This window comes from Cupressus sempervirens, chromosome 9 (assembly GCF_028749045.1).
Source record: "Cupressus sempervirens isolate cs-2001-9-10 chromosome 9, ASM2874904v1, whole genome shotgun sequence".
NCBI classification, from domain to species: domain Eukaryota; kingdom Viridiplantae; phylum Streptophyta; class Pinopsida; order Cupressales; family Cupressaceae; genus Cupressus; species Cupressus sempervirens.
Genome location: NC_143126.1, coordinates 327,734,637 through 327,757,243, shown reverse-complemented (window position 1 = coordinate 327,757,243; position 22,607 = coordinate 327,734,637). Strand labels below are relative to the sequence as shown.

At 36.4% G+C, this 22,607-nt stretch overlaps 1 protein-coding gene across 1 annotated transcript in view; it reads right to left on the bottom strand.

Moving 5' to 3' along the window:
• Positions 1 to 1,751: 1,751 nt before the first annotated feature.
• EMB1789 (CCCH-type zinc finger family protein) overlaps positions 1,752 to 22,607 on the bottom strand; it is a 181,087-nt gene continuing 160,231 nt past the window's right edge. Inside the window, exons 6-7 of the mRNA XM_089800015.1 lie at positions 2,889 to 3,029; positions 1,752 to 2,630 (exon numbers count right to left, since the gene is read on the bottom strand). Of these exons, the coding sequence (XP_089656141.1) occupies positions 1,836 to 2,630; positions 2,889 to 3,029 (936 nt within the window). The 3' untranslated portion in view covers positions 1,752 to 1,835. The remainder of the gene's footprint in view (positions 2,631 to 2,888; positions 3,030 to 22,607) is intronic.

The following is a 22,607-nucleotide window of genomic DNA, read 5'->3' as shown; positions in this document are numbered from 1 at the left end:
CAAACTATAGCAGTGATATCCTCCTTCCTCGTGGGGCTATATAATGGATTATGAGTTGTCACTGAAACTGCAGTGTTGTGTATAGGTCGGAATTATCACCATGCATACTGAAAGTGAAAATTCAATCTCAGTACTCGTGTTAAATCTAAAAGCTGGTTGTGCATGCACATAATGAATGTGATTGGAAAAGACTTCTCGTTGGGCTGGAGTTATTGGAGATTGTTCCAATGTTCTGTACTCATCCAGAGAAGATGGACTCAACTTGATTGTTTGTTCAACATGCTACCTAGGGCTCTCGTATTAAAACCATAGGAAGCTCTTATGGACAACGGATTGAAGAAGATTATTGCAGATAAATTACACTGCTTGAAGAATGGTTATATAAAAGTCAAGCATATGACCTGCGACACAGATGCTTCAATGATGTGAAGGGCTGTAAACATAGGGGATGCCAAGTATGCATGAATGCTGAAACTGGCTCATGCACATCTACACAATCAGAATATGGGATTCAATTCCAAACATGAAGACATAGTTCCAATTGGATGGAAAAGATTGTCATTTGATGCAATTGGAATTGGTTTCCTTGAAGATCAAGTTGTTCGTTGCAATGAGAATAAACATTGCCATTTTGAAAAGATCAACTATGTTCTTTCTATGATATAACAGGCTTTAATTTTTCTTCTGTAAATTGTGACTTTTGTCACTTTTTGTCCAGGTTAGGAAAGTTGACTCTTTTTGCACGAAGTTTGTAAGGTTAATAAACTTGTTGAAATTGTGCAAAAAGTAGTTACTAACTAAAAAATGATTAGTTATACAAATGATGCCTATAAATACAAGGCAATTTTAATGTAGAGGGGCAGCAGGGGGACTTTATGAAGGGGAAAGACGGGGTGTTCTTGAACTCGTATATTTTCAAGAAATTATTGAACTCTTTCAATCATATTTCTTGAATGTGTTCATCATTTACTAAATGCTTGCTTCTTGTATGTTGAGTCAGTGATCTTGTGTAATGGTGCAATCTGATAGTCTTCCTATTCTATGTATTAAATTTGACAACACATTCGTTTCCTGGTATCTTGTTATGAATACATTTAAATAACATATCTTTTTGTATGTTGGGGTCTGTTGTTCGTGTTTTGTCATTACTTTTGTCTACTTAAAATCCCTTTGTAATCAGTTATCCATAGTGGAGTCCCATTCAGTATGCATATGTTTATTAGTGAGGTTTCTGCTATTTATCTTGTTCAGTTTTATGCTTTCTCCTTTCGTACTTTCAGGTGAAAAGTACACAAAAATCACAAATACACCCATCATACGAGGGAGCTGCCCCTCTCAAAGCAGAGGAAGATTGAAATCTGATAGTAATCGGATTCAATCTCTTCAACTGTTGGCACAGTTGTCATTGTTCACAGAGCGAAACAGGTCAGTTTTAAAGATAATTTTATAGTGACAAATTTGTTTACCCACAGGCTTCAACTTAAAATATTTATACATCTTGTTGCTTGATATTTAGTGCTGCAAAATAATAACTAGTCTTTGACAATCAGAATCAAAATGTCAGTAAAGGTCACATTTTAATATCTGAAACAAAGATCATGCATAATTTTAATTTTAATTTTTCTGCACAGTGAATTTAATGGCCAGAATTTAGGTTCAAAGTTATTTTATCAAAAGGAGAATTAAAATTCTATCAAGATAACAAATAACTCATCTCAATCTCCGAAACATGGTATTTTACCATACAGCCATAAAGGAAGAATGTTGATCATTAAAAAGTACAAAAATAATATCACATCAAAGAAACGTTGATCAGGATTAAATCACACCCTGCACTATTTATTTATATCTGTATCTCTATTTGTTTTACAAGTTGAAAATTGACTATACACTTCCTGTTTGTCAGGATTTTTGTCACCAAGTAGCATATTTTCCAAAATTTCCATTGCGCTCTTTGAATTGTTCAGAAGACCTGCAGGAGGCGTTTTCTTGTTTTCATCCATCAAATACTCACTACAGCACATTTCTTGTGCCTCTTTATGGTCTGTGGGAGTACAAGTGCCAGAATAATTAGCATCTAAAACCCTCTCTGCTGCAGCAAATGCAGTTGAAATAAATGTGGGTACCCTGACCAATCCACGTGTAATCAAACTAGCTTCATGGTCAGCTACTGGGGCCAATGCATTCAAGGCAGCCCTGTGGGCAGAAAGGAAACCTTCATTTCCATGCTCATCTTTCAGGAGGTCATCAAATCTATTGTACTCTAGGAATGAGGAATTGCTAGAAACCCATGAACTAGTTTCATTCTTCCTTGGCATATGCTGCTCCTTTGTAATTGAAGTCTCAATGCATTCATTATAAGTAGCTTTTCCAGAATTTAAAATTGCTACATCGGCTACTTTTTCTTCATATACTTGTTGATTGTTTTCCATGGACGGATTGGAAGGTGTCAGAGGATTTGAACTGACAGACTTAATTCCAACAGAAATTGTGCTGTGAATGTCAGACTTCTGCATGCTATTTGAAGTAATCTGTTGGGTAGTACTTTGAATACTTTCCAACTCACATGAATCTTGTTTTCCTAGTTCACTTCGCTTCAAGATCTTCTCCAACTCATTTGCTGTAATATTCTGAAAAAATACACCGCTAATTACAATTAACCACTCGTGAATCCATCAAAAAGTGGTCTAAATATAAATAGACCCTAATTAAAATTGTTAAAGAGAGAGAATATGCTGGATAGCTAGTCTCAATAAGAATCATTAATATAATTGAAATCAGATATATGCTCCCTGAAACAAAGTACAAAGGTCCTAAACATAGTTATCATTTCTTCTATTAGAATAGTTAGTAAACCATGAGATGTCTGCAACTTAACAGAAATATACCTTGTGAGAGAAGCGGCATGCATCCTGATCCAAACAACCACCCTCGGTATGGTAAAATTTGCATGGGAATGTTGAAAGATCATGTGAAAATGGGCATTCATCCCCTTTCAAACAACAATTATTGACATAATACTTGCATATCTGTGTAGAGGAAAATAAGGCAAATAAGAATGAAGCATTTGTGATCGACCAACCATTAAATGGATCCAAAAACTGAATGAGAACATGCTAAGTTTGTAGGAAACATGAAATACTCCAAAGATTTTCATTTTGAAAGTTAAAACATTAAGAGAGAAAATTTCTATGAAATCGATTAGTGCCAAAGACAAGAATAAACAACTCATTGCAAGTTCTCAAAGCAATGATCAGTACAAAAATAAATTCCTACCCAGCATAGAAAGTATTATTTGAATTTCAACCTTAAAACCAACAAAAGGAACCAAAGCAAGGACTATGGTTCGTTTTGAATACAAAACAGTGAAATGCCATTTTATCTACTTGATTTCCATTTCTTTTAATTATGAATTTTCTTCTTTAAAAATACATTAAACAAAACCAAATTAAAAGCAAAATAAAGGTCAAAGTTGACTTTAAATTAAATATAGTTATTTGGTGCAGGGGCACCTCATGAACCAAGGAGCGGCTTCAAGACATTCATGAAATCCAGTGATGTACCAGGGTCCTTAGGGATCAACTATGATGTACTAAGGCCTATAATGGCCACTGGATATAACAATCATGTTGTAAAGGTCAAATGTCCAGAGTCCTGATAAGGACCATAAGACCAAAAGTGTGAAATGGCACTAAGGAGGCCAAATGAGTTCAAAAAGGGATGTGAGGAGTCTTAAACAATGTAATAAGGTCATAAAAAGACCAAGGTCCAAGTTATAGGGGTCTAGCAAATCACTTGTTTAAGTTTCAAATTCATAATTTCAAATTGTAATGGTTAGTTACTTTTGGCAGGCATTAGAAGTTTAGGCAATTTTAACAAATGTAATGACCCCAACTGATTGAGAATCTGTTAGAATTGATTACAAAAGCCTATATAAGCCTTGAGAGGCATCAATGAAGGCAGAGTTTGTATGGAGAAGTTTCTGCATTGAATAGAAGCACTGGTTGTTTTTCCACTTTTCTTTTGTTTTTAAGTCTATTTGCTTGCATTTCAATCAAAGTGTGAGCGTTTTATCATTGGGAAATGCACCAAGATTGTTCATAAACATTGTTCTCACATGTACCAATCCCACTGAGGCAGTAAGAGGTATATTTGAATAAGTTTTGTGACTGCACTTACTATGTATGCTGAAAAGACATCATTTTGAAGGCATAAATGTTGTTGGGACCATTCTACTTTATGTTCTACCTCTGTAACTTGTAGAATGGGTCTCCTATTATGCATTTACATGTTCTACTAACAATCCATATGCACTGAAGAATTGGTAAGTGTACACTAAAGGAAACTCACTAGTTTGTTTGTAGAAGGCATGAAAATGGTGGCATAGGTATAGCAGCAGGAAATCTACATTAACAGCGGGGTGCTGTCTTTACACATTATATTTGGCGTGTCCAACTAAAGGTGAAACAACTTTTGTTTGGATCTGGAAGCAAGTTTTTGCTAGGTTTTTAGAAAGCCCTAGTTTTGGGCCTATTTAAGAGAAGGTTTGGTGAAAAGCATGTAAGTGGTCATTTGGGGAAGTGGGTTTGAAAATCTTTGGTTTCGGGACATATTAGGAGACTGTAGAAAGTGGCAAGGTCAGATCTTCAAAATATAATACACTTGCTTTGTAAAAGTGGCCTAATTAGGCCTAAATTTGATACGATCAGCACCAGTCTGTACAATTGGCCCAAAGAAACCATACTTGAGTTTGAAATATGTCAGAGGACTTCAAAAAGGGTATCTAGATCAGTCAATTATTTGTCTGGTATTTTGAAGTGATTGGGTGAAAAGTGAGAAAACAGTTCTAGGAGACCTAATTGAGAACTAGGCCTAGAAAAGGCAAGAAGTTGGGTTAGTGCACAATATCTGTTTGTGGGATTTCAAAACCAGTTTATTCCTGTCATTTTGAGTCAGATAAGACATTTAAAGGAGTTGGGACAAGTAGGGGAAGTTAAGTTCATGATTTGAGCCTTTAAGGGCACTTGAAAGCATTGGAAGACTTGGCATCTTGGGGTATTCATTCTAGTTTTGGTGGATCCAAATTGGATTTGAAGTATAATCTATTTAGCTCCCGGTGATATTGGTATCAGAGTCACTAGTAGGTTCTTGAGGGAGTAAGGGAGAAGAATGTTTGTGTGGGTGTAGTTGTAGGTTGGTCAAGATGCCACCAAAACAATGGGCTAGGGAGAACCAAGAACTTGAGAAACCTTGGAGTCTGAAAGAAGAGAAATAAGAGAGCAGGAGGCTATAAGGGAAAGAGAGATGAGACAAATGAGAAGGGATAATGTTAAATGTTGCATTAATGGCAAGACTGGAAGCCTTGGAGAGAAGGGGCTAGGAGAGAGCAAGAAGAACATGATGAACAAGAGGTAGAAGGGGTTGATGTTGACCAGCAGGAGGGCGACAGAGATGAAGCAGATGATCCTGAGGAAATGAGATTAAAAAAGTTATTGAAAGCAGTAAAAGGAAATGGAGGATGCAAGGGACATATTGATATACCCATCTATCAAGGCAATATGGATAGTGAAGAGGTCTTGCAGTGGTTAGCTGCCCTTAATAATTACTTTGAATTTGAAGATATGGAAGAGGAAAAGAAAGTCAAGTTCGCAAAAACCAAGTTAAGAGGGACTGCATTGACATGGTGGTCTAGTATTCAGAGTGAAAGAGTGGCAAGAGGCTAAGTCACAGGATTTGCCGAATTTCATCCTTTTGATTCGAATTTCAGCGAATTTTAACTCTTTCCGAGTGTCATCCGAATTTTATGAATTTTAACATAATACTGTAATTTAATATAATATTATTTAATTTTAAACTGATATTGAGTTATTTAGTTAAACTATTTAACAATGTTAAACTATTTTAACAATTTTGTGGATATATTAGTAATATTTAAAAATATATAAATATATATAACTAAATTTTAATGTCGAATTTTTTTTCCGAACTTTTAACCTTGCCGGATTTCATTTGAATTTTATGATCGACGAACTCGAATTCGAATTCGAACCTTGTGACTTAGGCAAGAGGTATGAACAAGATCACTACTTGGGGAAGAATGAAGACCATGATAAGGGAGTAATTTCTTCCTTCAGATTTTAACATACATGTGAAGAGGATGAGGCAGAGTTTGAAGCAAAGGGACATGGATGTTATGTCCTATACTGAGCAATTTCACAAGCTTAGTATCCGAGGATGATTAAAGGATAAAGATGAGAAAGTAGCAAGATACCTTAATGGATTGAGGGTTCAGGAAGATATTGGTTTGCAAATGCCAATAAACTTGGGAGAATGTTTTCAACTAGCGTTTTCAACTAGCAATAAGGGCTGAAGCAAGGGTGAAGAGGAAGAAGGTAGTAGAGGAGCAAACAGGGGTAGAGGAGGGAGATAATTATAATGACAGAGATAAGCGCAAAGAATTCACATCTGATCAGAAATGGAGTTTGAGAAGTCGAGGCAAATTTGGAGCAGGGAGAGGAGAGTTTACTGACAGATGTTTCAATTGTAGTGAAATAGGGCATCCATCTTTCAAATGTCCTAAGTTGGAACAACAAAACAAGAATAATGAAAGGAGAGTGAACTTAGAGCAAGAGGGAGAGGGGGAAGAAAACCCCATGGTGGATTGTCCTAGTGAAGTGAGAGAGTATCTAATGATCAGGAAAGGACCATTGCAGTAGCAGACCAAGCCAAAGGTATCCATTTTCAGAACTTGTTGCAAGAGCCAAGGTAAGATCTGTAAGTTAATAATTGACTCAGGGTCACATGATAACATTATTTTATATGAAATGGTGAATAAGTTAAATTTGCAAAGATTTCCTCATGAGAATCCATATAGGGCCACATGGGTTAGTAGTGAACAAAATATTCTAATCCAAGGGCAGGCTTGTGTAGATTTTTCCATTGGGAGCTATCATGACAGGGTTCTTTGTGATATTGTCCCCATGACATGTTGTCACATCATTCTAGGAAGGCCTTGGCAATACCCAAGGAAGACATTGCATGATGGGTATACCAACTGCTATGTTGTGCATAAGTACAACAAGAAGTACATGCACACCCCTTTGCAAGATGGTGGGGGCAATGATTCCAGCATTATGTGTTTTGAAGCAAAACAGAATGTTGATATGCAGCAGGGGACACCATTGATTAGAGGGATGAAGTGAATGGAGTGAGGGGTGGAGAGTGGTCAGTTTGCAGGCCTGATCACATATATCAGTTTGAGAAGGCAGTTAATAATGATCCATTTTCTGTGAACATATGGACTATTGCATGCCCTATCAGTGTGCAGTTTGGGAGTACTGATCAACCTTTATATTTCTCAGGTTGGACAGATTAGTTGGGCCCCAAACAAGTCACAGGAATAGAGAAAACACAGTCAAGAAAGGACTGTCCAAATCAGGGCATTTAAAATATGCTTTTAGGTTCTAATATGTGTTATGAGTTTGATGCAGGTTCAAAGAAAAGATCCAACTGTTTGGATGAGTTGTTATCATCAAAGAGGTCTTGTGGGAAGACACATGTTAGAGGTCCATCAGGAAGAATTGGAGGCACGAAGACCAAATCCCTTTACTCTTGGGACGAGTTCTTTTGTTGTGGGGGGGTGGAGGTATGGTGCAGGGGCACCTCATGAGCCAAGGAGGGACTTCAAAACATTCATGAAATCCAGTGATGCACCAGGGTCCTTAGGGATCAACTATGATGTACTAAGGACTATAATGGCCATTGGATGTAACAATCATGTTGTAAAGGTTAAATGTCCTAATGGTCCTGCAAGGACCATGTGATCAAAAGTCTGAAATGGCACTAAGGGGGGCAAATGACTCCAAGGGGATGTTAGGAGTCTTAAACAATGTAATAAGGTCATAATAAGACCAAGGTCCAAGTTATAGGAGTCTAGCAAATCATTTGTTTGAGTTTCAGAATTCATAATTTCTAATTGTAACAGTTAGTTACTTTTGGTGGGCATTAGAAGTTTAGGCCATTTTAACAAATGTAGTGACCCCAACTTCGGAATTTTGTCAAATGCTTTATACACCGATGTTCAAAAATATTCTTCACTAATACACATATTACTGGAATTTGTTCAGCATAGTACTAATTTCCATCATATGTAAACCAAAATTAGAATTTAATACAACCATAGACCAAAAAACAAGTTCAACTCTAATGAGTTATAATGCCACTTCCTCTAACCATGACACATGCAATATGTATAAGTTGCCTCATGTAAAGAGATTTTTGGCAACTTGTGCAATAATAATGTCCTAGTAGGCACACTCAAGAGTTATAGCTCAATTCTCTATCACCCCCTCATTGTAATCAAGCTTTTATATAAAAACAAATTCCAATAACTAATGGGAATTTAAGAGTGGAGAATCCAATAAAGTTGAGGGGTAGAATCCGTCACCAAGGTCTAGGGACAATGCCCCCAAAAGGATCAAGATGGATAAACTCTCACAGGGTCTAGGAGCAACCTTTAAACTCTACCACCAATGGAACTTACATTCTTTCAATTGTGAGTTAGAAAATAGAAATTATGAGTTTGCACCATATTTTTATAAAAAACTCACAATTTTTTACATTTACTAGTGAACTTTATAGGGAAAAGCATGGTGATTTTTCAAAGACATGCTGGCAAGTTTTCAAAATCTCATTGGCAAGACAAAGAGAACAAGTGTCTCCTCATTGAGTGTGCCTGACTTGTAGGGCATGCGTCACATTAATTCTTAATTGGGTATCTGCTTATGTTTGCTTTATCTTGCGTGTTTGATGTATTAACGTTTTCCCCTGTCTGTGCATGTGTGCTTTCTTTTCAAAAATATTGTGCCATATAGGGTCCAGTTCACAGAAGGTTTTCTAGCTTGATATTTTGTATGAAAGTGGATAGAAATGTACTTGGTAATGACGGAAGTGAGAGGATCATTAATGCAAAAGCTAACGATTAGGATAAATTGCAGCCCAGGGAAGAAACAATTAAATTGTCCTACAAGTCAATTCTGGCAGAACAATGAGTCACAAAGTGTCTAGAAACAACAAGTTTTGATGGCAAATTCCTTAGAATTCCATCCATGGGTGCAGACGGATGAATGGATGTCAGCACTGACGGACATAGAATGGGAGATGGAGGCTTCATCCAAACTTCAAATCTCAGAGGAGAAAAGGTTAAGGTCCCTCTTCCAGGATTGAAAACATTATCATTGTCTTTGAATGAGGACATGGTAAGGGCAGTTGAATCTGAAAAATCTCAATTGCGGAATGTTGCATTTTTCTTTGTTTGTATAGATATTAAATTCTTACCTGTGAGGAAGTTCATAGATGATTAGTTTAATAATGTATGGGGATAAAAACTTGGCATTCTTGTGAATTTCAGTGCAATGATCCAAAATGGGTTGTTTGGTGTGTTTTAAATAAATCATAATATGCAAGTGAGAATTGTTAAGAAAGTTTTCTGGAATGTTGGACAAGCTCTATTTAGGACTTTTCCTTGGTCGCCCAAAAGGAAACTTGTGTAATGTCCCCTTTTTAATTCAAAGGAGTCTCCATGCATTATGACATCACGTCCTTCGATTAATGACTCTAGGGTTGATGAATCATCTTTAGGATCAACTATTTAAGTAGCAACAACTGAGGAAAGGCATGAGGATATTCACTCTTATGATGTTAATCCTTTGATCCAGCATAGTGTTGATTGGATGAAACATAATAAAATGCAGAACTTAAGTTGAACGATAACTTACTCTTTGAGATGAGTGTTCATTGGATATTTGAGTTGAATGATGGAACAACTCTTTGATTGATCCGGAGTCCCAAATCTTGATATCTAAGGAAAGTACATTCCAGATTGATGTTGATTGTGGCCAGAAGGTGGCTGCCTTGTCAAATTTGATAGAGGGACAAAATGTTGATCACAAATCAGCCTTAGATAGAGACTTGGCTATTAGTATGGCCAAGGAGCATATACAAAGAAAGGACAAAGTTGATGAGTATTTCCCAATTGGCTCTCCTTTTCACACAGCTAGAACTCAACCACATTACCATAACAAATCATCCATTGCCTATGGTAACTCTACCATCACAAAAGTTGAGCGTGATGATGACACTTGGGTAGAGTCTATTCAGTATGGGATTGTGGAGTTTGGTATGCTGATTGTATTTGATCGTGTGATCTTTTCATTCAAGGATCTGCAATGTATTACTCCTGGTATAGAGAGAAAGATATGGAATCCTAGTGCTGATTTAGGATTCCTAAGGGAATTAATTAGTGCATCACATTATGGCCACATTGTAAGGGATGCATTTTGTTTTCTATCCAACTCACCTACAAAGGACTTACCTACATAGGTGTGGGATGGGTGATTGGTTTGGTACGCTTCCCTTTAGGAAGGAGGAAGTCATGTCCAACAGTGTTACTAGTTTGCTTCTTCAGTATAGTCACCAACTTGGGATACTTATTAGAGGACAACGTTGTGGCAGTTGGACATCCTGGTTATTCCACATAATAGCGATATGGACAGACATGATATTACAAACAACTGGAAAGGTGGATGGCCTTTTTGCATGTAGGACCCGAGAGGAACATTCACACGGTTAGTAATGTTTCAGGTAGCTCGTTGGCATAATATTGAGCTCCCACCTTCATTTGACCTTAGTGGTGCTTGTGATTTCAGTAGGAGTGAGGTTCTCAATTGGATTGAGGATCTTCCCGTTTATGATAGCAACATTGGTAGGCTGATTCGACAGATCATGCAAATGGTATGATTTGGAATCTTGGTATAAGTATGATTGGTGCATTGCTATTGTGGGGGATTGATGAGCGGCTTCACAATTCTATACATGTTTGTGACTAAGTAGCACAACAATTTGGTGGAGTGGCTTCTTTGAGATTGATACGGGATCTAGGCATTTAGGTCACTACACGCAGATACAAACTGCTAGAGGACAAGCAATATTTGGGAAGGGAGGAGGACTGTAGTCCCCATTTTTTAGCTTTTATTTCTTGATGCATCATTAGCCCTTTTCACAATGGTCCCGTAGGCTAACTAGGACTTTACAGGGATCAGTGCAAATTTTGGCTTAGTACTAAGGTATGTCAAGATGAGTTTACGGGATGGGAGGGGAAATGGACCTCATTTTTGGGACGATGGGGGGACAACTAGAGGATGGCGACAAGGGGAGGTGGGGGCAAGGGCGGATGTTGTATAGGATACATATAGAACTTGAAATGTTAGTTATGAAATGATATTTCAGTAGAACATACCAAATTAAAATTCTTGAAAACAGAAAAAATCACAACATGAACTAGAACCATTGAACATTCAACATAGTAAACATATTACATACCCAATAGTAACATTCAAAAATCAAAATTCAAATAGAAATTCAAGTACCCATCCCAGCGGAGGCATGGTGGAGGTGGGGGTATATAAGTAGTAAGTACTGAAGTACTTGATGCGGGGATGTCTCAGGGATGCATATTTCGAGGTTTGGAAGGGGGATGTGAGTACCTATGATACACTGGGTCAAACTAAGTTGATATAGCAAGGGTTTCCAAATACATACTATTTAAAGTTAGTAGGGTTCCATATTTTAGGCTTTTCAATGTGGGATTTGGAACGTCTTGCGAAGATCTTTCTGATGAGCTATCATACATAGGTTTCAAAGTTTGATTGGTTATTTATTTTAATGCCTAAAGATTACAGAGTTTTAATAAAGTGACTTTTAATTAAAATGCATAATTCATTTATTTCTTATAAGGCTATATTATTCTCTCAAGTGGAAAAAGGACAATCTAAAAGAAAAAGCGAATAAAAATGAAGAGACAAGCAAGGCAATATGAAGAGTCACCAGAATGTGTTTAAAAGAAGAAGAATTAGCTCATTTCAGCATGCTTGAATATTGGATTGGGTTTTCAGATTTCTTCTCTTACAGAATTGGAAGCTTAGCTTCAGCCAACTTGAGGACGAAAACTCTCTAACCTAAAGACAGTGGATGAAAACCCATTGTCCGTGGAGACACAAAGAGATGTCATATCATGTGTCTTGCTTGTGCTTAAACTCTATTTGTTATTCTCCAATATACTTGTTATTTTTTATATGTATGATTGGAGTTGATTGTTATTCTATTGAAGAATGTGACTATGATAATCATATTATTGTTGGTTATTTATTTGTACTGCTGAAAATTGAAATGCAATAACATATTTGGGTCCATATAAATCTAGAATTTATAGTACTTTTGTTGGTTAAAACTGAAAGTTTTGCATGATTTTACTTGTTGGTATTTTCTGAGAATTTTTGTGAGAAATTGGGATAAATATCTAACCACGATATTACATCTTAAGTTGTGGCTCAATCCTCCCCCCACTACGTAGAATTAAAAGTGGTTCAACCTGAATTATGGCCTTTTATCCCTCAAATTTTGAAGTCTTTAGGGTCGGCCCTTCAAGTTAAAGAGTCAAAAATAACTCGTGCACACCTTAATACCAAAGTTTTATTGCCCTAGAACTTGAAATTGACTTTCTAGAGGTCATCTCATTGAATATTGATGGTGATTCCTATTCATGGGAAATAGCCCTTCTAGAAAGGTTGGGAGCTTGCTTTCATTGCAAGCTTAACGGACACAAAAAGAGGGATTGCTCATCTTTGAAGAACGATCAGGAAACTTTTCATGTCTCGGTAAAAAGCAATGGTGGAAACCCTAATTTGAGTAGTGAGAGAAATAAAGAGAAGTGTCCAAATAAGATTAAAAAAAGCAATGATGGCAACCCTAATTTGAGTAGTGAAAGAAATGAAGAAAAGTTTCCAAATAAGATCAATCATGCAAATGGGGATGAGATTAATGTAAACCCTAATAATGAAAGTAAGGTATTGGAAACAACTGAAATCCTTGAGCACGATAAGCTAGTAGGAAAACTTATGTCTTTGGCTAATCCCTTGTTTGAAGAAGATTTTGATGTTATCCCTACTAATGCAAGTAAAAAGATCATTCATGAGTCATAATGGCTCATTCGGTTATCAATCAACCCAATCCTCCCCCTAGTGAGAATGTTATGATAGATGTCCCCGCTAGGAAAAATGCAAAACAAATTGCGCTTGAAAGCATAAAGCAAAAGGCAGATAAAATTACGAGTCTCAAACAATCACTCTAGAACAAAGTACTCTCCCCTCATGAACCCAATACCTCCATCCTCAAGTAAAAAGATGACAAACAGATTATTTCCGATGAGGAGTCAAGAAAAATGTTGATGGAAGAAGGTGAACAACTCATAGAGTATCCAAGTAAAAATTCTTGGAAAAAGAGACAACTCATAGTGATGGAACCCAAAACTTTAGAATCAATTAGTTGCTGATGCTTTATATGAGATGGTGCTTTCTAGGTTTGCAAGGGATGAGATTCCCAAATCAGATGTAGGCATTCTTCTACTTGCTGTTGACAGGTTGTGTCTCCGTCAGTTTTTGGTCTTCATCAGATGTCTATGTTGCTATTTATTTTATTTTATTTTTACAATTGCCTTTATGACATTCAAGTTATAGTTGTGATCGTTTCTATTGATTTTGGCTCGTATTATTTTCTTTGCACTGGCTTTTGTGACCCATGCTTTTGTTATTGTGTTCGCTTCTTACTCGTTCATATTGTTGTGTGATAGTGATGATCTGCCTTCAGCGTCAGTTATTCATTTCCTATGTTGTTTTCTCTGTGTATGGGCGGTTGTTTGAAGCATATGTGTGTGGTTCTCAATTGTGGTCTCACACCAGCATAACACCTCTCAATCTAATCAGTTGTAATGCGCAACAGATTGCTTTCTCTTAGTAATGGATTTCCATTGTTGTTTGTGCTTCTCTGCAAAACATGGTCTATGGACCTTCAATCTTGTCACATTTGCTTCATAGCTTCTTGGGGTGTCATTTGCATTGGTGCTTGTTTCCGTCTTTCTTCATAATTGTCATCCTTATCCATGCCTTTGAGGCAATGTGCATTAAATTGTTATATTGCCATTACTAGCAGTTTTGCCCATGTCATTTCGTTCCCAAGCAGGGCTCATTCGCATTTGATATTCTAAAATCAGCGCATCTCTGTAATTGTCACCGTCATTCATTATGATGTTTGAAATGTAAGCATCATTCAGTGTAAAGCATTTTGTTTTTATCATGCTTTCTGGAAAGTGCTTAGTGTTGAGTGTGTATTCATCTTTCAACAGCATTCGTTATGTTTTTCTAGTTGGTTGATCCTTTTTGTATCCGCATAGCCTTTATGTTTTGAAAAGACATGTTACATAACTGTCACTTGTTCATTGAAAGGTTTTGTTTTTTGTGGTTTCTATACCTTCGAAAGTTTGCATCCTTTTCTTTGAACTTTTTGCAAGGAACCTATGAAATGGACATGTACAATGGAGTTTCATAACAAGTGTGGAGATGATACAGGATGATGATGATGTCGCCAAGAGACATCCTAGGAATTACGATGAATATTTTCCAGCACGAGTTTACAATTTATTTAATGCTTTGAATCTAACAAGTGTTTATGTTTTTTTTTGCAGATACATATGCGACATATTTCGGGTAAAAAGAACTTCCGCCTGAAGATCAACACGTAGGAGGAACCATTGGAAGACATTATGCATGCTGGAAGTTGAATGGAGAAGACTTTATTAATCATACCTATGTATTGCAATGAAATCAACCCGATGGGCTGAGTTCGTGAGAGAACGTAGAGATCATCCTACGGCAATGTTATCTGTTTCATATCTTGCTCATTCCTAGTTCAGTAAGCACGTCAAGCTTATAAGTGGATGATGAAGAAATCTTCCTGTGCGTAAATGGAGATGACGATTGCATGCTCACTGTTAATAATCGGGTCTAGATTCCCTGTACACGCTTTATCAAGATTAGGAAGTTGAGATACGATGGGAAATGGCAGATTTTGAATACATTCATGTAATCATTTATGTGTGGCAGTTATTTCTTCCTCTATCGTGTTGTGTGTATCACAAGGAGGAGGAATTCATAGTTCAGACTTTACTCATACTATGCGATGGCATGTCCCGTATAATACAGTTACTCTAAACTTGCTAAGGAAATTATTAATTGTTGGTTTTCATTCCCAATATCGGGTTATGTTACAAGTAATTCCAAGAACTCACCGACCAGTTACTTGTTATGAAAAGACGCCTTGTTTTGGGAAAGGCATAGTGCCTTTTCGTCTTGTATAAATAGGAAAAATGTAAAATTTACAAAATATACAGCCCATGTTATTTTGAAACTCCCTGCATATTTTGAAGCATACATATTATTGAATTTTTTCAAAGGGAAATTGTTGAAGCATTGAGCAAAGCAATTGGAGATTGAAAATTGTTGAGCAAAAATATTAGAATTGTCTGTGATCAAGCTGCATTGAATAAAGCATCAACAAATCTGAATGTCTTCAATACAAACCATCCAGCAATAAAATCAGTAAGAATTTTATTTGTTTTAGAGTTAGAATGTGTATAACTCGTCTTTTATGATTTTGGTGATTATTCGTTTATAATTTACTATTTTGATAGGTACATTGAATTGTTCATTGCTTTTTAGATTTGATAAATACAAATATTGCAGGATATAATCTTTTCTCTATTTGTATCTATTGTGTCCATGTAAAGGTTAAATCATGGCAGACTAGTCTAAATATGCAAAAGTGTAACAATTTGTGGCATCGTAATAATTGAATTACCAACCAATATAATATCATCAATATCATTAAGTTGTATATAAGAAATATATGTTTGACTCTATTACCCATTAAAATTTGGCACCGATCATTAATCTGTTCATGATTTTCAACCCATATGCTGGCAATTCTTTAGCTTTTTCTTTTGAAAAGTTTGAATCTTATTCTTAATAGTAATTCGTTTTAATTTTTTCTTTCAGCAACACACAAATCTAATAAAATAATCAAAGTTTAAAGATAAATAGTTATTAATCACAATCCAGAAAGTTTCCTTGACACTTGCCAATTGAGGAGTTTGTTTTTATGTTATAATCCGCTATAAATCATCTTGGATCTGAGTGTTTTCTATCCAGGATTTGGGTGAACAGGCCTTGGTCTGGCGGAGCCAAAAGCGCAGAGGATTTGAATCAATTAGATTAATCCTGTTAAGTTGGCCAAAATTAGTTAGATACCCAGCATCGAGCAGGCAAGGCTCGTAGGTTTCTAACCGGCGATTTTGATTACCAACACATAGAAAGACAATTGATCTCTAACACTATAGGAGGTCGAAATAAACAATTTCACTCAATAGTGCCTCAATGTTTTAACAAACTTTACAAGAACCAAAAACCCCCAAAAAAATCCATGATGATGAATCTACAGAGCTGGAATGTACGTGGTCTTGAAATGCCAAATAGGAAATATGTTGTCAAGAAATGGTGTAATAGTTTTCTGAAGAAAGACATCTTATGTCTGCAAGAGATCAAAGTTATGGGTATCATGCTTATAACACATTAAAAAAATTGTGGGATAAAGGTACATGTCTCTATACTAATCATGCTGAGGGGAAATGGGGAACTACTTTCCATATTAGTCCCCAATGGGCTTAGAAGATTGAGGCAAAGGGGGTCTCTCCATGTCAAAAGGCCTAGTGGATTTTATTCAATTACAAGGACAAAATGGTGTTAGTCTACAACAAAAAAAAAATAAATAAATAAAAAATAAATAAATATATATATATATATATATATGTGTGTGTGTGTGTGTGTGTGTGTGTGTGTGTGTTGCTATTGGTTATAGAGACAAAGCTTGTTTCTAGGAGTGGTTGTATAACAATCTTCCTACTACATAGTGGATTGTTGTGAGACACTTTAATATGATCGAAAATAAGGAAGGCAAATGTGGAGGAACGAGTCACTCTTGGAAAGTGTAATGTCCCTTTTTCTGGACATTAGGGAATTAATAGGCCAACCCAAATATATATTAATATTGACCATTGGAGGACTTAGTGCAGAATCATTAAAGTCAATTTGATATCGTAAAAAGAGGTTAATAAAAGATGAATTGGTAAGAAGACAAGGACAGGATTGGGGAAGCTGAAGAGCTATAGGTTGGGTCCTTAAAACAAGGAAGAGTTCATTTTGGACATGCTTGGATATTGATTTGGTCTTGAGTTTCTCTTGGAGAAATCTGTAAGGTGTTCAGCTTAATGTTCAGAAGCTGAGGATGGAAATCTTGAAGCTAAACTCACTGGATCGAATGTCAACCAGGCTCAACATTGGAGGTGAATTCACATCAAAGTTCACATTTGGAGTTACAAGTTCTTTTTACCTGTTTCCAATCTGGATGTTATTGTTGTTTCTAAGATTGGATTTTCTATGCATGTTACTGTATTGTTGGTTTATAATTCAATGATGAACTCTGAACTATTTTAGGAGTTTTTTATTGGTTATTTGCTGGTATTTTATTGCATAAAATTATCTGCTGTATTCTGAAATTTGTTTGTGAGAAAAAATAGGGAAAAACATCCAGTGGGATAATACAGTGGTATCAGAGCATTGAACCTACCCGCCTGTGAGATTCAGAAATAACTACAATTTGAATCTTTGGTAGAGTTTTCAAATCAGTGTTTGGTGGTCATAGTTGAGGAATTTGTTTAACAGTCAATTGTAAAGGCAAATAACAGTGACTTCGTCATAATTTTATTAGAGTCATGAATAAATATTACACATGACCTCAGTATTGACATATTTATGCATTACCATGTACAGGTCCCAATATTTATCTTGTAAGGAAATAAAGGTTCATGTATATCGTGCGGCTTCTATCATCTAAGTGCACATATATAACTGTGGACATAGTTAAAGAACTGATTATTGTATCGGCTTTATTAAAGTTTGACACATATATTTATGTTTCTCGACAACAAGAATTACAAACATCCAGGGAGACTCTTTTTCTGCATTGGCTTCGATATCATTATGTTTCCTCTACGATTGAAGGCGAACAAGACCAGAGTTCATCTCTCTGTTATTGTCATGAATGCCTCATTGTGGTGAAGTTCAGAGCAAATCATACTCATCGTGTTCTACATTTGCGGAGTTAAGGAGAGCTTTGAAAGTTCAGTTGGTCCTTAGTTTTGGGAGAGTTTACAATGGCAGAGTTCAAGTCACAAAGTAAATTGCAGAAGCACTCATTCTGTGAACTTTAAGTGGAGCACATTAGTAGATTGTTGTCAAGGGAGCACCGTGGGGGTAACAAACACTAGCATGAAGAGAATATTTGTTGTTGAAAATGTTGTCAACAAATTTTTTAAATGGAAATAATGTGTTGTGCCATGAGGGAAGCTCTATACTTTGACGGTATTTGATATTTACAATAATTCATGTGCTATTGGTGCTTGCAGTCCTGAAAGATATTGTATGGTTTAACTTATACTTGAGAAGCCCATGTATGCCATGTTGGGTTAACGGTTTTGTGTTGATTTGCCAATATTAAGTTTACACACTGGAAGGAATTGTTTGTTGTTGCAGATGCACTAGCAGCGGGCAAGACACAATTTTTCTGTGTGTGAATTATGGGACTCAAAACGTCACTAAGAAATTGGTGCAGTGATATGGGAGAAAATCGTGAGCTCACCTTCATTATTGGAAAATGATTCTTCCTTAGTGGAGTAAAGACAGACTGAATATCAAATTTTTTATTTTTGGATGCGTACGTGATTGGAGGTACAAGAGTATTTGAAAATTAGAAGTTGAAGAAATAATTAGGGAGCTGCCTTGCCAAAAACTAACATCTATTGCAGAGCAAGTGAACAATATTTTACTGTTACAAATCTGGTCAGAGAATTGTGTATAGTGATTTGATATAAACGATAGTATGTGAGCAGGAGTTGCTTGCGGATGGAGCTCCTTGGCAGCGCTTTTATTTGTAGAAGACTCTTCAGAGTGTAACTCTTGAGGACAGGAATACTGCATGGACTTTCCTTGAGTCTGTTTTGAGTAAAGACAAAACTTGTGAGTTTTCCAATTCAGAAACCATTTTGAATAGTATTGTTAACTGAAGACAGTGACAATCTGTTTAGTTGTCACGTGGACTCATTATGGGAGATTTCAACATTCAAAGTTAAATTGGACTAAAGATAGTAAAGAGTCTACTTGCAAATGAAAGGATAAGACTAGCGGTTGCCTCTTAACTCTGTGAATTATCAAGATAACAACTCCTAGTACACTATATAATGATAGCATCTTCAAGAAGGTCATGCAATTGATTGTGGTCAGCCTAGAGGGACTACATGATGTCAAACATCCTACCTTTGGTTCGAGGGATAAACTCAGGGAACTAATGGCAAAAACTAGATATTTTATTCTCATCTTGGATCTTGGCTGTGACAAAATGATTCTACAATTGTTTAAACTTTTCTTAAGAGAATTTAGAAGGCATCATCCAAACCCTAAGTTGCCGATTCCGGTTCTGGTTCGGGTATGTGGGTACGACAGTTTTCCCCCCCTTGCAGATTCGTCTGTCCATATATGTATGTATTTATTTTCAAACATCAATGTTACAAATACAAAAAGAAGAGTGATGCTCATAAATCCATATTGGCCAATAAAATTATAAATAAATAATTGTATTACTAACATAATTTCAGATTACATGCATTACAAATTGACATCAATTCAAACATGATCAACAAAGATAACTATTGGCTGGGTTATACAAATTTATCAACAGTAATATACTCAGATCTTCAAATATAAAAAAATCAATCCTTGGCCATCAAATGAATCAAATTAGGTTGTTGTTCACTACTATCATAAACTAAGGGCATTACGTAGACCAATTTTAACTTGAATAATATTAGCAAGCTGTTGCAAGACACTATCTATAGCTGATGCCAAGAGCATGCTGATGAACAAACCAGAAATAGATACATAAACTAACCTACTGCCTTGGGGTACTTCTTGGGTGCCCACGTTTGTTGCGTGTCCTTCTATGAAGGACCCACAGAGAACCCATGAAGTACCCTGGAAGAATCAGTACCAAAATTGTACCAGTACCCGGTAACTGAGTCCAAACCACGTGAACATTTGCATTAAAACAATCATGTCTCTAACTGATGATGAGGACGATGAAGTCTACAAGCAGTAACAATCAAATTCATTGGCCATTCAGAGAGATGAATAGAAGATCTCACCTATGGCTTATCTGTTCACTGAGGACTTGATTGAACATAAAATAGAAGAGTTTCAGAATCACATCATAGACAGTGAGCTAATTTCTATGGGCATACAGGTTGCAGGATCACCAAAAAAGGAGCAAGAATCAAATAACGAAATAGCAGCTTTGCTTCACCTACTAGCACACTTGGTCACTTGGTTATAGTTGTAAGGTCAACAAGAATGATGAGTCAACCCACGAAGTGCAGATCAGTATTGCAAGAGCAGAGAACTCCATAGTACAGCTTCAACTTAATGGATACCATGAGAGGGAAGTAGCTATGGATGAATGTAAGGATTATACCAGATTCTTATTTGGTGAATGAGAAGTTGTTATTGACAAGTCTTTTCATGAGGATGCCTATCTACAAGAAGTTTCCAAAAATAAAAATTAAACTCTCCATGAGAATGGACAATTTAAAAACCATAATATCATAGTTGATAAGTCAATGCATCTTGAGATGGAGAACAATTCTAAAAATGGTGCAGCTGAACATGATCTAGTATTCAAGAAGTAGAGCAAGATGATGTTACCGTAGGGGCTGATTTGAAGGACCAGTCAGAAATTCAATTTCCAGTTGATGATTGTGAAGCATATAATTTGGAGGATAAGCTGAAAGTATCAGCTAATATGGTCATTGAAGCCTTGGTACATTTTGACAACACCCATAAAAAAATTGAAAAAACCTTGTGGGAAGTTAATAGTGTTGAAAAGGAGAAGGGGATAACGAATGGAATCAATAGTGCGTACCTTCACACTCCTAAGGGAGCATTGGAAAGAATGAAATCAGACAACTAGAAGTTGATCAAAGACACGGATATAGCTATCAAACATACAGACGAAAAAGAGGAGGTAGATGAGCTTTGTTTACAATTGAGTATGACTCCTTATATCAAGCTGAATATTACATTTCTATGACAGCTACTCCCTTGGAAGATGGTCATAAGTCTAAATTCAAGGAAATCATACAAATGGTAGAAGGGATTCATACCCTTGCTGAGAATGAGTTTGAAAATAGTATTTCCACTTCACCTCGTCCAAAAGAGACACATTATGGCAAAGAAGACCTTAAGGACCAGCAAGAAGTCAACTATGAGAATTCTGATTTTTATATCAGCAGTTATACACCTTCACATTATCATATGGATAAAGATGAACCGAGAGATTCTACTTCTGAGACTATGAGTGATAATGATCATTTCTCTGATGGGGATGTTAATTTCAGTGATGATACTTATGGCGATGCTGGAAATTCATAATTGTCCTTAATGTATACTGATATCAGGTTTCTACAGATTATCTAGGGATTTATCACCGAGTCTTCATGAGATGGCAGCTATTTATTTACCAAGTGCTAATTTATCTGTATGCCTTCTTCAATTATCAGTGGTTACCCTACTTGGTCTATCATTATATTTTCAGAATTAGCATGGTCTACAAAAGTACTGAGTTGTATACAGATCTGTAGAGTCATTTCTACTTGAGGGATATTATGTATGAGATGTTTACATTTCCAGCTCAATGGCCCAAGGGTGACATTGTTGACATTCCTGATGCCGATCAGAGTTATTCCAGCAACATCTTGAGACATGATGAGTTGGTTTCCATGCATGTAGCATGTGTGTTTGACATCTACTTGTTCCGTTGGCTGATTCCGTAGTTTGGTGACCCATCAAACATCTATTTCTACACCCAAGATCGTGTCGCTAGTCGGATTTGGGATCTAGGAGTTAACAAGATGGACGTTTTGTATTATGTGGGTTATGGTGAGTTACTTCACTATCTGAGACTTGACACACTTATGTTCAAAGAAATGCAGGAAACAGGGGCAGCGGTATTTCTCAGGTTAACTTGAGATCCGTGGATCTTATTGATAGAGGTGTTGTTCTTGGACACCTTCCTTCACAATGTGGCAGGATGTGACATCAAATTAGGATATAGAGCTACCTGTAGATTGATTTGGGATCCTGGTATTGGTCTACAAACTCATGATTTCTTAAGAACAATCAATCTCAAGGACGGGGGTTTGTAATGTCTCTTTTTTTAGAGCATTGATAGGTCAACCCAAATATATATATATATATATATATATATATATAGACTATCGGAGGACCTGGTGTAGAATTATTAAAGTCAAATTGATATTATAAAAAGGGCTTATAACAGACGAATTGGCAAGAAGACAAGGATAGGAATGGGGAAGCTGAAGAGTCGTAGGTTGGGTCCTTAAAAGGAATTCATTTTGGACATGCTTGGATATTGATTTTGTCTTGAATTTGTGAACTGTTCAGCTTCATGTTCTAAATCTGAAGAAAGAAATCTTTAGGCTTGACTCGTCAGATCGGACACCAACCGTATTCAGCATTGGGGGTGAATTTACATAC